A 16,819-nucleotide genomic window follows, 5' to 3' on the forward strand; every position below is an offset into this window, starting at 1 on the left:
GAACCTGTCCCCTCCCCATCTTAGCAACCCAAGGGTCAGCTACACAAATCTGCAACACTTAGGACTATTTAATAATGTCACTTCCTATGTGGTTTTAAGCTTAGCCGTTCCTATGGATTTTAACACAAAAAGTGGACTCAATGTATTAGTTTACTACTCTTGTCATATACGAAGCCTTCCTCTTTCCTGAGCTCTAGGGGCAGGATCCTGTGTTGGCAGTGGTAGTACTTTTTCTCTTGTTGGTAATTTGAGAATTTTATTTTTTAAGTTTTCATTGATGCATTGTAGTCACACGTCTTGGTGGAGCACAAGATGGTAGAGGTATATAAACACACACATGTCATTCCTTCCCCAGTTCCACCCCCTTCCCTCCCCCTCCCTCCTTCTCATGTTTGTCTTAGTGATTGACTTACACTCATATGCTTGTGAATGTACACCATGTACATTAGGGAACTTCTCTCTTCCCTCCTCCCATCCCCTCACTTAGTTCGTCTTATTTGCTCATCTATGGTTTCTCTCTCCTCATCTACAGCAGCACTTTTGAATGAAGAGAAGTGGTAACTGCTGATGGACAGCTCTTCCTGATAAACATAGTGAGGCTCTCAGCAATTTATTGAGGCCATGTTTACAAATAAAAAATACAGTCTGACAGGGGGTATAACTTTGGAGGTGTAATGCTCCTGGGTTCAATTATTTAGAGCCATATATACACATCATACACAAATTCCTTTCTCTTACAAATAAGATCACTCACAATGGATAAAACTATATAAAAAATCACCAATCATTTCAGCAGAATTTCCTGGGTAGCTTCCACCTTTGTGTCTACAACTTTGACCACCTAAGTCTAACTATTTGCTACTTCTTTTCAGGCAGTTTTGAGATTGGCCCTGTACCGAAGAGCCACTTGGTCTCAGAATCCGGAAAAAACATCACACTCTCCTATGGGCTTCAGATGAACTGGTCTGTGCAGCAAGTCACGTGGGAGAAGATCCAGTCCCATCAGATAGACCTTCTGACCTGGTGCAACTTGTCCCAAGGGAAAATGCGGGTCTCCAAATATCCAACACGAATCCTGACTAACTGCAGCCAGGGAGGCAGGACCAGTGTCCTCGTCATCCCGCAGGCCACCACCTCCGACTCGGGACTTTACCGCTGCCGCTTCCAGGCCAGTACAGGAGAAAATGAAACCTTTGTGTTGAGACTGACCATCACTGAGGGTGAGTCAGCCGCCAGCGTTTTCCAGTGTGCAGAAGGGAAAAGGCCAACCACTGTGGGGGTGGTTGCTATGGTGGTGTTATTTTTTTGTGGCAAATATAGTCATTCCAGGAGAATTTTCTTCTCCAGTGTGTGTGTGTGTGTGTGTGTGTGTGTGTGTGTGTGTGTTGCCCCATTTTTGATTTTTTATGTTGAATCAGGGTCTCACTGAGTTTCAAAGGACGTCACTAAATAGATGAGGCTGTATTTGAACCAGGATACTCCTGTCCTAGCCTCCCAAATGCTGGGATTATAAGCATGCACCACCATGCCTGCCTGCCTCCTCACAGTATTTTTAATGGCTGAATTTACATGCACTGGCATTATTAAATTTTATGAATTAAGATTTTTTTCTTATTTTAGGATTTAGGACTTTTTTCTTTATCTTATTAATCTACCCAGCACAGATTTAACTATACATTTTAAATGTTGACATCATTTCTACAGACATAGACAGAAAACATTTTTTTAACCTAAAAATCTTTCATTATAGAATTAGTTCTTGATCTGGCTAGAAAAAAGAAAGTAAAAACAAACACTAACTTTTTCTTAGAGACTCAGGCAAAAAATGTTCTATTCAGAAAAAAATGTCATAATCATTTTAAAACATAGAGAAATAAGTCTTGTCGATTACATGCTGAATAAAAAATAATAATTTTTTTATGGTACTGGGGATTGAATTCAGGGACATTCTACATCTGAACCACATCCCCAGCCCTATTTTATTTTATTTTGGGTTTCACTAAGTGGCTGGGGTCTTACTAAATTGGCCTTGAACTTGTGATCCCCTTGTCTCAGCCTACCAAGTACTGGGATTACAGGTATGTGCCATCATATCAGGCATTTGTAAATATTTTCTATCATAAAGCAAATGAGGGTAAGAGACTTTTTTGGAGGTATATTTAACTTTTGCTAATTAATAAACATGTCCTTTATTTGTGCAAATATAAATAGGTTATACATAAAACAAATTCTTTGTTTCTAACTTATGAGCAATGTAAAAAATCTGCCACAGGAATGAAGAAGACAGTGTAATGGTAAGGATTTGTTAGTATCCATGAGGTTTGAACAGCTACAAACTGGCTTTTTGACATTCAGTTGACACACTGAAAGCATAATGCTTAACTGTATAGCCATTAGTAAAAAATTATAATTGACAGAAGATGGCAGCTATTGACTGTATGTTTTGGCTTAATTCATTTTTCCAATTATTATAAGTAAAGATTGGATCTAAAAAATGAGACTGAAAGCAAGATAGATCATTTGTGTTTTCTCTGGTGCAATTTGATTATTTCAAGTCCTGGGGCTGTTTGGTTGAAAATCAATGTAGAGATTAAAGCAGAGAGACAGGTATAAGATGTGGAGCAGATTTAATTTATTTCAACTGTCAAGGAAAGGTGATTGTGACACAATTTTTATAAACTGTTATACATCCTTTTGTTAGTTCCCATCAACCTCTTTTATAGGACATGCTATTGGATCTAAAAGAGAGTTTTAAGACTCTCTGCCTTATATGCACACATGGGCTTCTCCCTTGACTTTAGCCTGTCTGCATTCATTTGCAGACAAGAATCATTTAGTTAAAGGTCACCCAGGAGATTTTGTATGATTCCAACCAATAACTGTCTAATTGCCAACCAATGCATTATAGATCCAGGCCTTAATATCTTTACAGAGGAAGAAAGTGAGAAAGTCAGAAGCATGAGTTGACTTGCTGTTGACTTTCTTTTCTGAATAAAATGAAATGCATATCTCTTCACGTCTGCACCCAAGACCTGTACAGTGCTAGGGAATAGTTCCAAATTGACCTTTTTGAATTGGAAACGACCATCGAGGCAGAAAAGAGGAAAAAGTATGTGTCTGTTGACAGTGATCAAAATTATTTTGGGCTTTCAGTATCCTCCAAATTTTCATTCACCATGAGAGAAGTTTTTTAGGTGCCACCAAAGATACTGTGAAGTCTTTTTCATACTAATTAAATGCCGTGCAGACAACTAGGGTTTAAAATGAGCTTATGAATTATAAAACAAATGAGGATAAAATAACTGAAATCAGCTCTGGCAGACAGTTCCAGGAGATGAGTTTTGAATACACTTTTTCTCGGAAGAGGGTAGCGTAGTTTTCCACTTCTTTCGGCAACCTTCTTCCACCACAGGGCCACTTGGCCAAGGCACCAAGTTTCCAATGAGATATTGATGATTAGAGCCGAGGAAAGAGGATTAAACAGTGTGGAGAGGAATGCAAGATACACACAGAGAACGGGGAGAGGTGTGTGAGTGATTGCAGTCAAATGACAAAATTGTTCCAGGGAGTCTGAGTTATGGATTCATATAAAATGAGCTAAGTTTAATGACATGATGGTTTGGTGAAATTCTGGAGTTGTGGAATAGTTAAAGAAGGCTACTGCTAGTTCTTGAAGACAGAAAAATAGTATTCAAGGAAGAGTACGTAGATTGTTTCTAAGTTTCAGGGTACAAGTTTCCCCTTCTTTGGTTAAGTTTATTTCTAAGTGTTTTATTCTTTTTGTTGCTATTATGCATAGGATTATATTTCCCAGATATTAGAGATTGAACCCAAGGGCATTCCACCTTGGAGTGATACCTTTTTATTTTTAATTTTGAAACAGGGTCTTGCTAAATTGCTTATGGCTGGCCTTGAGCCTGTAATCCTCTTGTCAGCCTCCGAAGTATTGGGATTACAGTGTTCCTGCTTCTTCTTTTCTTCTTGCAATATTTTCTGGGTACAGAAACATGAATGATTTTATATTGATTTTGTATCCTGCAACTTTACTGAATTCATTAATTCTAGCCTGTGTGTGTGTGTGTGTGTGTGTGTGTGTGTGTGTGTGTGTTTGTGTGTGTGCGTGTTTGTGTGTGTGTGCGTTTGTTCATTAGGGTTTATACAGATGTGATCTCATCATCTGCAGATACTTTTTCTTCTTTTCCTATTTGGAAGTCTTTTCCGATGTCTTGTTGCTGTGGTTAGGACTTCTAGGGCTATATTCAATGAGAATGGGCACTATTATCTTATTTTAGAGAAAAGTTTTTCATTTTTTTACTGTGGATTTTGATGTTAGCTGTGGGCTTTGTAAAAAAAAAAGCCTTTATTATATTAATTTCTTCCTTTATCCCTACTTGTTGAGACTTTTTTCTTAAAAATGAAATGATATTAAATTTTTCCAAATGCCTTTTCTACTTATATCAAAACGATTGTGTGATTTTTGTATCATTTTTGGTGATATGGTATAATATGGTGATTGATTTGCTTGTGTTGACCAGTCCTTCCATCACCTCAGCATAAAGCCCAGTTGACCTTGGCTTATGAACTATTCAATGTGTGGCTGAAGTCAGTTTACCAATCTTTTGTCGAGGGTTGTTTTCGTCTATGTTCATTGGTGATACTGGCTGTTATTTTCTTTTCTTGTTGTATTTTCTGGTTTTGGTCTCAGGGTGAAGCTGTACTCATGAAAGTAGTTTGGAAGTGTTCCCTTTTCTACTTTTTTGAAATGATTAAGGATTGGCATTAATTCTACCCTGAATATTTGGTAGAGTTCATCTGTAAAGACATCTTGTCTTGGGATTGGTGATGCCCCCCAGATCGACCCTATGGCTGAGACAAGGGGAGGGGCATGCCAGGCTCCTGTGCATCTCAGCTTGCCCTTGCTGCTCCACACCTGGTCACTCGCACTGTCCCACTCCTGCTTTACCATTCATCTCACTCTCTTCAAGTTTTGTCCACGTACGCCTGAACTCCTTCCCAGTCTTTGAACCATACATCATCTTGAGGTTAGAGATGACAGTATCTCTGTTTAAAGTTGTGAGAGTATCCTTTCTTTCTAGCATATGCTCAAGAAATGTTCCTGGCTAATTATATATAAATATCTGTTTACTCTAATAGGGACCATGTCCATTTTATCTTTTAGCTTCTACATAGAACACTGTAAGACTTTTTTGGTCAATATTTAACATTTGAGGTTTAATGATTACTAATCAAAGAAATTAAGCTTTCAGAAGAACAATTGCAATGTTTGTGGACTTTTGTTTATGTGTATACTTTTCAGAAAGGTCCATTTTCTCTTTAAACTTCCTTTTTATTAACTTGGATTCTTCCACATAATGGCATACAAGTGCTGATCTCTCAGACTAGTTTATAAATTAAGAGTATAGACGTATTCATTAAGAAGCTGTGATGTCATCGACAGGGGAATGCCCCTCTCCCATGTATTTCTGTAAAGTCTCTAATTCTGTGGGTTGATAGAGGGGTGACATCTGGGAATAGTGGGCTATGGAAGATAAATCTTGCTTATTGATGGTTTGGTGAAGATTACTGACTTTGAGACTCTGAGCTCTTAAGTTGAACAATGAAAAAACTGAAGGAGAAATAAATTTCATTTATTTCTCTGGCCTTTAATTTCTGCTAAAATCCAACCAGTTTGCTTTTAGCTGAGTTGGATTCTAGAACAGTTTCAGGTGATAGACACATTTTTATTTTTTATTTTTAGGATTTTCTTAATTCAGAAACTTCTTTCCTATTCTTGTGAATTTAGTATAGAGATAGAGACTGTAGCTGGGGATGGTGTGAGCTGATATGCCCCGGGCTGATGGATATGTGCATTTCCATGATATAAAGTAAGCCTTAGACTTTTATTATCTTTATCTACATGGAAAATAAAACACTCCTGACGGTTAGTTTATAGGATAGAACCACATGAGCAGATTCTCAGAGTGTTAGGGGCACTGCTCACAAGCTAGAATAGCCTCCTCCGAAACACGTCAGCCACAATTTACAGCCCGATTTAGTTTTGTTTTTAGCATTCTGGATGATGGCTGGGTATCCAGATGTAACATACTGTTTCCAACATCACAAGTGAGTTGATTCCTCAATCATGGCCTATTATGTCATTGCATCTTTCAGTTCCCTCTGCCCAAAATCAAAGTTTTTTTTTTTTAACAAGATATAGCATTTAAAAAACATTGCACTGGCCAGTTAATTTGTTTTGTGGGTTCCACATCAAGTTTGCATATTGATTTATTCACTTTTAATGCAAAAATCATAGAATATTTATCTGAGATCATGCTTTCTATATGTCACATGTCTGGCATACTTTAATATCACATGTGTGGAGACAAGTGATGTACTTAATTCAATAAGAGTGACAAGTTAACAGAGAAGAGAAAACTGATAGGCCACACATTAAATTGTTCTGATAAGTAGCTCTGAACATATATTGTAATCTCAGGATTACAAAGGAAGGATTAAAAAATTTAAAGGAAGCTGTAGTTAAACACCATTAAAAAAATGCAAAGAGGTAGAATTAACAAGCAGTTGAGCCTGGGAATTGCTATCCTATACATGGGTCTTTGTCCTCAGATGGAATTTCAAACTGTTTTCAATGAAATTTCCTCCCCTTTGGAACAGCTGGGGCCTCAAATTTAGGCAAATGCACTGATTTTCTTTCCTGCTAAAATCCATGCCTGGCCATGTATATTCAAGAGACCATCGTAATGATTACAACTACAAAATAGCCATTTCCTACTTTTTTGTCATGCATGGAATTTTCATTCTCAAAGCTCCTGGGAACTGTGAACAGCCCGTGGCTGTCCCACGGAGCCTTATTAGAAGCTGAGCATGGATGAGTGTGTGGCGTTTTCTCTAAAGGCAAGTAGAAAATTACTTCACATTTTTAGAAATTCATTCTTCATATAAGATTAATGGCTTCAGTCTTAGCAGAAATTCTAGTTTTAAGTATTCCAATTCAATTAATCAAAGACTTTTAACTTCATCTATAGTATTTCTGACATACTGATGGGACTCTTAACTACACAAAGGCAACTTAGTGGGCTTGTAGAAAACCAGACTATGTAAACGGTCAGGATTTGGAGAGTAAGCATGACTCTGCCATTCTTGGAGCTATATACTCAAGGCTCAGTTTGTCCCTCTCCTTTTGGTACTAAGGATTGAACCCAAGAACCTTCTACCTCTTTGCTATGTCCCCAGCCCTTTATTATTATTATTATTATTATTATTATTATTATTATTATTATTATTTTGAAGCAGGATTTTTCTAAGTTCCTGAGGGTGTGGCTAAATTTCTATGATTGTTCTTGAATCTCTGATCCTCCTGTCTCAGCCTCCCAGGTACTATTCCCAGAATGTACTGCCAGGTCTGGCACACTTTAATATCTTAAAGTTAGTATTTAAACTGAGATGATTCAATAACTCTTAAAGGAATTTACTCACTAAAGGAATGTGTTCCTCTTGTACAGTTTATAAACAAATATTTTCCAGTTTTCATTTATCACTCTAAAGTTTATTTCCAGAGTAAATTCAGTTCACTAAGTTTTTCTTTTAGTTAGGACTGGAAAGTTGTGCTCATCCCATTTTAGCCGTAATAAAACATTAACTCACAAGAGGAAGTTCCTTTCACAAGTATAAAGTTGAAATGTTAATGTCCTTGGTTAGGTTTGTTAAAAGTAAAAAATGGCTTTAGCAACATTAATAGTGAATAAGAAGAAAATTATCTTATCATCATGATGATTGGCATGGGCAAAAAGAGTAAATGTTTAAATAAGACCACATCTGCAAAGGATGGGGTATTTTCTGCAGCTCCAAATCAAAGAATCCGAAGACCCTATGTGCACGTGATGGTCAATCTGGGCTACATAGGAAGTAGGTTTGAGAGTGTAGAGAAATATAGACTCAAGAGTTCTAATGTTGATGTACCTTCATTTTTCCATATCTTATTTGAGGAACTAGGATAGATTCTAAACTCTTAATTTATGTGAGTGTATATAAGTTAATATATCTGTGAACATATGTTCAGAGGAGTGACAAATTTATTATTCAACATAGTCTATGGTAAACAGCCAATAAAGTTAAGTAATTGTGTGGGATATTTTACACATATGCTTAAAACATGCATAATGATGAATATCAAATACTTTTATCAAAAGATTTCATTTTGCTTCTATATTGACTAATGTTTTGTCTTCTTGACTTTATATTGACTAATATTTTGTCTTCTTGATCCACTGAAGAAAGGTTATTTTTGAAATCAAATCATGTGACTTCTTTTAAAATCACTGCCTTTTAAAAAAAACAAACAAAAGATAAGATGGTAATTGAACTCTAGAGTATCAAACAGAAATTTTGGAATTAGTATCAGAGATCTTATTTCTTATTGATTTTGGTATATTTTTAGAATAACTAGAGATTTTTTCATACAATTGACTGAAATTAAATATACGTAACCCAAAACTTGTTATTATGAAGAGATTTGTATGACTTCTATAGCATATATATTTAAAAGATATCACCTATGTAGTTGCTTATTAATGGCATTGCTACAACTTATATCCTGGATGTCTTTCAAAGGCCTACATATTAAAGGCTTGATTCTAAGTTGGAGGTATTTGGAGGTGGTGACACCTCTATGACGTCAGCCCAGTGGAGGTTTCTCGACTATTCGGGATGAATCCTTAGGTCCCCTTCCCTTTTTTCCCTCTTTTACTCTCTAAACATAAGATGAGTTGTTTGTTTCATTATTCATTTCTTTCTAGAATGTGCTATCTCTCCCATAGGCCCCAAAACAATGGGGCCACTTGATCATGGACTGGAACCTCCAAAACTGTGAGCCAGAATTATAAGTTAATTATCTCAGGTATTTGTTATAGTGACAGAAAACTGACTAGCGAAGCCATATTTTAATTTTGAGTTTTCTAAGGACTCCTCTCCTAATAGTTATAAGTATCTATTATAAGAATGAAACATCACAAGGCTTTGTCTGGGCCACTATTGGATAAACATGTGCATCATGCTTCTATGCTTACTGGAAACTATCCTGAGTATTTATGTATATTTACTCATTTACTTGTTATAGCAATAACAATATCCTGTCTACCTTTTACAGATGAGTACAAAGAGGCAAAGGGGGTATAAACAGCAAATACAAGGCTGCATAGTTAAGGAGTAGAGAAGCTGGGTCCTAGACTAGGCAGACTGGCTGCAGAGTTTCTGTTCTTGCCCACAGCACTGTGTCTGCTCAAAAGTATCACTAGTGTTATCATCAATCATATCACATCATATAAAAGTATCACTGATGTTATCATCAATCATATCACAACAGAAGCTGGTGCCTGCAGAGTCATAGAACCCTGCTTCATTTCTCTTAGGATGTTTGTGCACACAGTAGGTTTTAAACAGAACCAATATAGAGAACAAGTGTAGGCAGAGGAGTACACCTAGGTCTTCATGCCTCAGCTCTTTCTGGTCCTCTCCATCATACTCAGGATCTCTGTGGGGAGTTCTTCCCTACCTGCTTGCATACTTTCTTCAGGGCTCATGTATGCCATGAGGTTAAGTCATGCAAGGCAGGCTCTTCACACCAACTTCTGAGGGATTTTGAAAGTCAGGGAGGAGGTGTGAGGGTCCAGAGAGAAGAGTATGGCTTCTGATGACATCTGGTTCAAACCAAAAACAGGTTAAATGATTCTGTGGTTTAAACAAGCCCCACAAAGTTAATTTGTTGGAAACCTAATTCCAAAGCAACAGTGTTGAAAGGCAGGACCTCTGAGAGGCGATGAAGTCAGGAAAGTTCTGTCTTCATTAGTAGATTGTCATTTTCATTGGGTGTGTCATCATGGGAGAGGGTTTCTGATAGAATGGTGAGTCTGCCCTTTTCCTCCTCTCATAATCTTGTCTCTGTCACTGTGGGATCTTCACCATCACCATGGAATGATGCAGCAAGAGTCTCTCACTAGACCATAGAACACTGGTCTTGGACTTCCAGAATCATGAGTCACATTTCTGTTTATTATAAATTACCCAGCTTCTAGTATTCTGCTGTAGAAGAATAAGAGACAGACAAGGAAGTTCAGCAGTAGCATCTAGGCAAAGAGTCACAGTTCTTGATAGAGAGCCAGTGAAGGCTCAACTCTCTCAAGACTTTTGGCATTGTGAAGCACCAGCACACCCAGGGCCTTCACCTGGTTCCTCACTAGACCCTTCTCATACAGAAAAGCCTCTTCCCTTGAGCAACTGCCCAGGAATCTCCTAAAAGTTCCCATATACACACATCTTTCTGTTGTAAGCTCTTACTTTACCTTCTCTTCAAATCCTTGTCTCTTCTGTTCTTGTATGGTAGACCTTAATGACCTATTAGAATCAGAGTTGGAATTAGTGGCAATCTGAGCACTACTGGTTCCTTCTTTCTTAGGGATTCAGAGGTCTTAAACTCCATCTCCAAAGGCAAGAAAAAAAGCAGTTTTGTTATGGTTATATAGAATGTCTCCTGAAAAGTTCATGTATTAATGTTCAGAGTTGATGTAGTCAATCCATGAGGCCTCTAGTCTCATCAGTAGACTGACCCATTGCAATGACTTTCCTGGGTGGTAACCTAAGCCAGTGGAGTGGGGCTAGAGAAGGTGGGCCCTTGGGAATGTGGCCTCAGGGACTGGGTTTTTGTCTATGGATCCCCTCTCTTGCTTGCTCTCTCTTGCTTCTGTCCTCCATGATGTGAGAACCTTGCCCTCCTTCTCTCTGCTTCCCATTGCTAAGCACTGAGCTCGACAAATATAACTCTGACATGATTTGAAACAAAAAAACTATGAACAAATAAACCTTCCATCCTCTAAGTTGTGTGGCCAGTTGTCTGAGTTGTAGCAGTGAGAATGCTGACCAAAACAAGATTGTTATCTCATTTAACATATTTTTTCTCATATTTGATTAACTTTTATATTGTATAGCTAAATCCATAAGTATTTAAACAGTGTTCCTAGCACGTGTCTTATTGAAACCTACAGATATCAGGTTCTTTATCTTGATTTTAGTAGAGGATTTGAAAATTTTCCTAATGTCTCCTTGAGGATAATCATTATGGTAACATTGTAGGGTGAGTTATACCTGGTTAAACAACAGAAATACTAACATTGTGGTGAGAAACTATAATTAGAAACAAAATCTTCTACCTTTCCAGAAAACTGCTCTACAAAGCTGAAAGAGGGCCGGGCGTGGTGGCGCATGCTTGTAATCCTTGTGCTTGGGAGGCGGAGACAGGAGGATCGAGCTGGTTTGAAGCCAGCTGCGCTGGCTTAAGAGAGCCTGTTTCAAAAATATATTAAAAAAATAGGTCTGGGAGTGTAGCCTGGAGGTAAAAGGGCTTCCAAGAACCCCAATACCACCAAAAAAAAAAAAAAAAAAGCTGAAAGAGAAAGAAAACAATTTTATTATTCAATAAATATTAAATCAGAAAGTGATAACACATCACAGGCAATCTACAGAGAGATGGCAAAGGCAGAAAGAAATCTCAACCTTTTCAAAAGGAACAGAAACAATCCATTACAAAAAAACTCTAAGGGTAAATGATAACTAATTTTTAGTAAAAATAATTTGACAGTAGAGTGTGGTTGTGTATGCTTGTAATCCTAGTACTTGGGAGACAAAGACAAGAAGATTGCAGGCTTGAGGCCAGTGTGTGGTAAGTTAGAGAGATCCTGTTGCAAAATAAACAATAAAAAGGAAGGTAGCTCATTGGCAGGATGGCCCTGGGTTCAGTCTGCATTAAGACACACACACACACACACACACACACACACACACACACACACCTTAATAGCTCCATCTGTCACAATCACACACAGTTCATCCCAGATCCCCCTGATAATTGGAGTGATCAACTGTGTGAGCTAAATGGCTTTATCCAAGGGGAAAGCAATCACCCCACATCTTTATGACAGGTGGTCATTTTGTGATTCCTACTAGTGGCAATCTGAGCCCTACTGGTTCTTTCATTCTTAGGGATTCAGAGGTCTTAAACTCCATCTCCAAAGGCAAGAAAAAAAGCAGAAGTTTTGTTATGGTTATATAGAATGTCTCCTGAAAAGTTCATGTATTAATGTTCAGAGTTGATGTAGTCAATCTGTGAGGCCTCTAGTCTCATCAGTAGATTGACCTATTGTAATGACTTTTCTGGGTGATAACCTAGGCCAGCGGAGTGGGGCTAGAGAAGGTGGGTCTTTATGAAGGTAACTATGGAGGTCAGGCTCCTTACCTCTCACAGAGACTGGGAGATGAAGACATGGCCTCCCTTGATGATTCCATTTCAAAAGGACGGTCATAGGTCATCAGAAAAATACTTCACCATCATAAAGACGACAAGAAGCTCATTGGTTTGTAAAAGATATTTACATGCATTTCAGAGTCAAAGAGACAGAGCCTGACCATGAGTTTTCTGGATGTAGTACCCTAAGAAAGGGGGGAGAGGATAAAAGAGTAGGAGGCCTGGTCAGTTGCCAGCACTCCCCTGAGAGGTGAGTTGTAGAGAGGAGCAGTGTTTCTCAAAGCCAGTTCTATGGAATATCAGCTTAGGAATGTTCACTTGCTAACAGGCAGATTTTCAGGCCTTGCCCCCAGATCTCTCTGCATCAGTGTGGTATTTAGTTAAACATGTGATTCTTACAAACATGTACCACTGAATCTTGAGAGCAAGCATAGTTGCATCTAGTCCTGTTTACTTTGATTTCTAGTGTTCACTTCTCTGAACATGCTTTGAACAGTCAGGAATCGGGAATTAGGTAACAAATTCATAAAGCCAATGAAACAGCCTGTTCTTTGTTTGGAAGAGCATAGTAGCCATCCTTCACCTGGACACTCTCACCTTGACTAGGAAAACAGCTCACTGTCCAGGTGATCAGGATTGTTTACACGTGGGAAGATGGCATCCTGTTATAGCAATTCACAGTAGAAACTTAGAAAGATGGCAGTGAAATGCTAGATTGCAGACATATTGAGAAAAAAAAGAGAAAGCTAATGGCTTTGTTGTGAGTGAAGAGACCAAAAGTAAATATATAATTCCAAGGTACAGTGAGACACAGGTAATTGAAACTGTAGCTTCTCAACACCATTTACAATAAAGAACAAGACTTGGGGCTCAGTGATGGCCCTGTCACCAGCATGGGACAGGTCTCCAAAAGGAAGTGGACCTCAAGTCAGATAGTGAGGGTCCTTGCTGTCACCACAGAAAGGAATTTAAAAACAGGTGGAACTGAGGCACGGATTGGTTCTATTAAAAGAAAGAAAAATCGTACACAGACAGAAAATATGTGTATAGGAACAGGAGAGCGACGAGACACAGGCAGTTGAAAATGGATATTAACCATATTACTTCTTATCATCAGAGCAAAGGACAAGAGTTGGTATTCAGAGTTATGGCCCTGTCACCAGGAGAGATGGGGCGGAGTGTGGTGTGGGATAAAGACTGCACTAGCTACATCTCAGCCATTTACATTTATACATGTAAAATCTAGACTGCAGACATAGGGGTCTAGGAAGACCAAGAGGAGATTTTAACTCTCCTTTCTGTGGAGACTGGCTATATTAATCATTACCTATGAGGGCTTCTTTTCTTCTTTGCTTTTGATGAAAAACCCCTAAAAACTTTCCCAGCAGGGGTTTCATCAATTCATTTTGTGAAATTAAACAATACGATGTTGGTATAACATTGAAGGCTTTATCAAGAATCTGACATTTAGGCAGGTGTGATGGCACATGCCTGTAATTCTACTTAGGATATCGAGATGAGAGGATTGCAGGTTCAAGACCAGCCTTGGCGATGGTGAGACTCTGAAACCTAGTGTCATCCTATTTTAAACTAAAAAGTAAAAAGGGCTAGGGGTGTTGTTCGGAAGTATTAGGGTTCAGTCCCTAGTACCTCCCCTGAATATTATATTTAGTAAAAGCCATCAGATCCTAAAAGCATAAGTAAAAATATCTATTTGTTGAGCAAGGAAATTTTAAAAACTTTTTTGTTTAATACAGGTCCAGGTCAGGAAGGAAGCTACCTTTGTATGGGCCTATGGATAAGGCCTAATAATTGATTTAATAGTGCCATCTGTGATCCAATGATGTGAAAGTAGACTTCAAACAAGACTTATAAATTATGGCCATTCTTATTTTGTCCTGCATGTCTCCTCTTCTACCAGTCCTTATGTCTCCTATCTTGTCTCAACCCAGCTTGGCCACAAGTTGGTTATATTTATTATCTGCTCTTTTGTAAGGGAAAGAAATATGCTATTCAGCTTAGAATTATTTTCATCTAATTATAATAATTTCACCACTTTGTACTAAAAATGAATGCACTTTCCTAATTTAGAAAATTCATGTATCTGTAGAATATCTCATTACTTATTGCCTACATAAGTAAGACTTGTTCTATATAAACATATTACACAAATAAAATACATATAAGGATGTGTATGTTCTTACCATAATGTAATGAAAATCTTGTTTTAAGATGAGCCATCAGTATTAAGAAGCAGTAAAAATATCACATGTCTGTCATCCTAAGCCCTCCAATGGTGATCAGGGATTTTTTTTATTAATTGGTGCATTGTAATTATATATCACATTGGAGTACAAGACTTGAGAGGATATACAAGCACACATCATCCAATTAGCCCTCATCCAGCCCCCATCCCAATCCCTCCCCCTTCCTCGATCCCATGCTTGTTTGGTGATTAACTTTGATACATATGTTTATGTACCTCCTGCTTTTTAAAGAGGCTCCATCCTCCCCTATTCCATACCCTCTGATTGGTCATGTTAGTTGTTTCACTATAGGGCCCTTTCTATAGCTCGACCTCTTCCTGTTGCCCCTTTCCTCCTAGTTTTTGCTGATGAGGGGAAGCATCTGATTTTTATTTTCTGCGATATTTCTTTGTGCAGCAGGGATTTTCTAGAAGAACCCATAACGCTCAGTCTGGGGACATGCTCATGGCTTTGAGTGAAACGAACCAAAGTAAAGTTAGCAAAGAGAAAAAGTGAAAGGGATGGGCTGATAACCCAGAAAAAAACAAGTGTTTATTAGCGTGAACCACACTTTTGTACTTACAGTTGAAACATAATAAGCTCTATCCATTTAACAATTATACCAAGGCACCAAAACCCAGGTTCCCGTGTGCCGGTCAAGGGCTGACCTTGTAAACAGGCTCTTTTAGGGTTGTGGTCTCTGGGTTTCTGGATCTCTGGTCTCCGGGTTGATTACTATTTGGCCAGCTAATCCACTTTGGAATTGGGCAGGATGTATGCAGTTCTAAAAATTATGACTTAAGATGCATTTAAATACTGTGTGTTTAAAAGAGTTGAAGTTACATCAAAAAGTATAACAAAAGATTAAGAAAGATTTGGGTAAGAATCTGAGGCAACTAATGTGAGAGTCATCCTAGGAATTCTTCTCAGTAAATGTACCAAATCAAAGATAGTCACTGTCCTTTCGTTCTCAATTCTGACTTAAATATATTTGGTGTACATCAATCACTGTAGAGCACCACATCCCACACATTGTGGTGCCAGAAAATATCACTAATGAGTCTTATTATATCACGCAGGTAAAATATAGGCGTGCTTTTAGACTGGTGTTCTTTAGCTGACATGGAATTTTAACATGCTGAAGCCATTTGGAAAACTGTTTTCTACCAAGGGAGGCAAATTATAGCAAAATTTACGCTTTAGGCTAGAAACTTACTTTTGAAGTTGGTTTGCTCTATACTTACAGAAAAATTATTTAGATTATCTGTGCCTTCTGTTTCTCAGTTAAACTGTAATAATAGTCTTATTTTGAGGATGACTACTTATTATTTACTCAGAAGAAAGATTGGAGGTTAATGTCGTGGTCCTTTAACTCTCTTATAATCATTTATTATTCCCCACGACCTTCTTGCCATAAAACAGGGAAAGGTTTCTGAAATAAAAAGAATATAAAACGGATTTATGCAAAGGCAAGTGACCTTTGAAAACTTGGAATGATATGACCTTACCAATATCAATTTGGTGCATATTTCAGGCCTCCAGTTCAGCAAACTTTGGACTACTATTATTTTTGGTGGGCCTCCAACGCTTTCTGTATATTGATCAATACCACCCCTGTTCTTCCCCACGAAAGTGGGTCTAGTGAAAGGAGCAAGAATTCTCTGTCCTACATGAGAAAAGAATTGAAATGATTTATTTATTTAACCCCAAATTTTTGTGGTACTAGGAGTTGAAGCCAGGAACACTCTACCTCTGGGTTATACCTCTAATCTTTTTATTTTTTGCTTGAAACAGGGTCTCACTAGGTTGCTGAGAATCTTGCTACATTGTTGAGCCTGCCTTCTAATCTGACACTGTCCTGTCTCAGCCTCCCAAGGTCTGGGATCACAAGTGTGTGACACCATGTCTGGCTTAACCCTAATTTGAAATGTGTGTATATGAAGTAAGTATACATGTGATGTGTGCTATTAATAACTTATATAGTGCCTCAATACTGAGAGGGTGTCTGGGGTTCATCTTATCATTATCTCATAACTGCCAGCAAAGGCAAGAGATTCAGTGTCCTCTACGATGTCTTCCAAGGAGAAAAGAACTAGAACACCAGATCAAGCGCCACTTTTTCCCTCCTCGATATCTGTGTTTTCAGCCAACTAATGTCTAATGTGAGATGAGGTTTGGACATTTTCCTGCACTGTGTAGTGAACAGAAACTTGGAATGACCTGATACTACAGTATTAGTCAGCACAGACGTATATACACA

The 16,819-nt window shown here is 38.1% G+C and overlaps 1 protein-coding gene across 1 annotated transcript in view; it reads left to right on the forward strand.

Annotated features, from left to right (window-relative positions):
* Positions 1-16,819, forward strand: part of CD226 (CD226 molecule) — a gene marked incomplete at its 3' end in the record, with an annotated part of 69,412 nt that overhangs the window by 39,318 nt on the left and 13,275 nt on the right. Inside the window, exon 5 of the mRNA XM_080714664.1 lies at positions 873-1,220. Within this exon, the coding sequence (XP_080570790.1) occupies positions 873-1,220 (348 nt within the window). The remainder of the gene's footprint in view (positions 1-872; positions 1,221-16,819) is intronic.

The sequence above is a fragment of the Muscardinus avellanarius genome, assembly GCF_963383645.1.
Source record: "Muscardinus avellanarius genome assembly, chromosome: 17".
NCBI classification, from domain to species: domain Eukaryota; kingdom Metazoa; phylum Chordata; class Mammalia; order Rodentia; family Gliridae; genus Muscardinus; species Muscardinus avellanarius.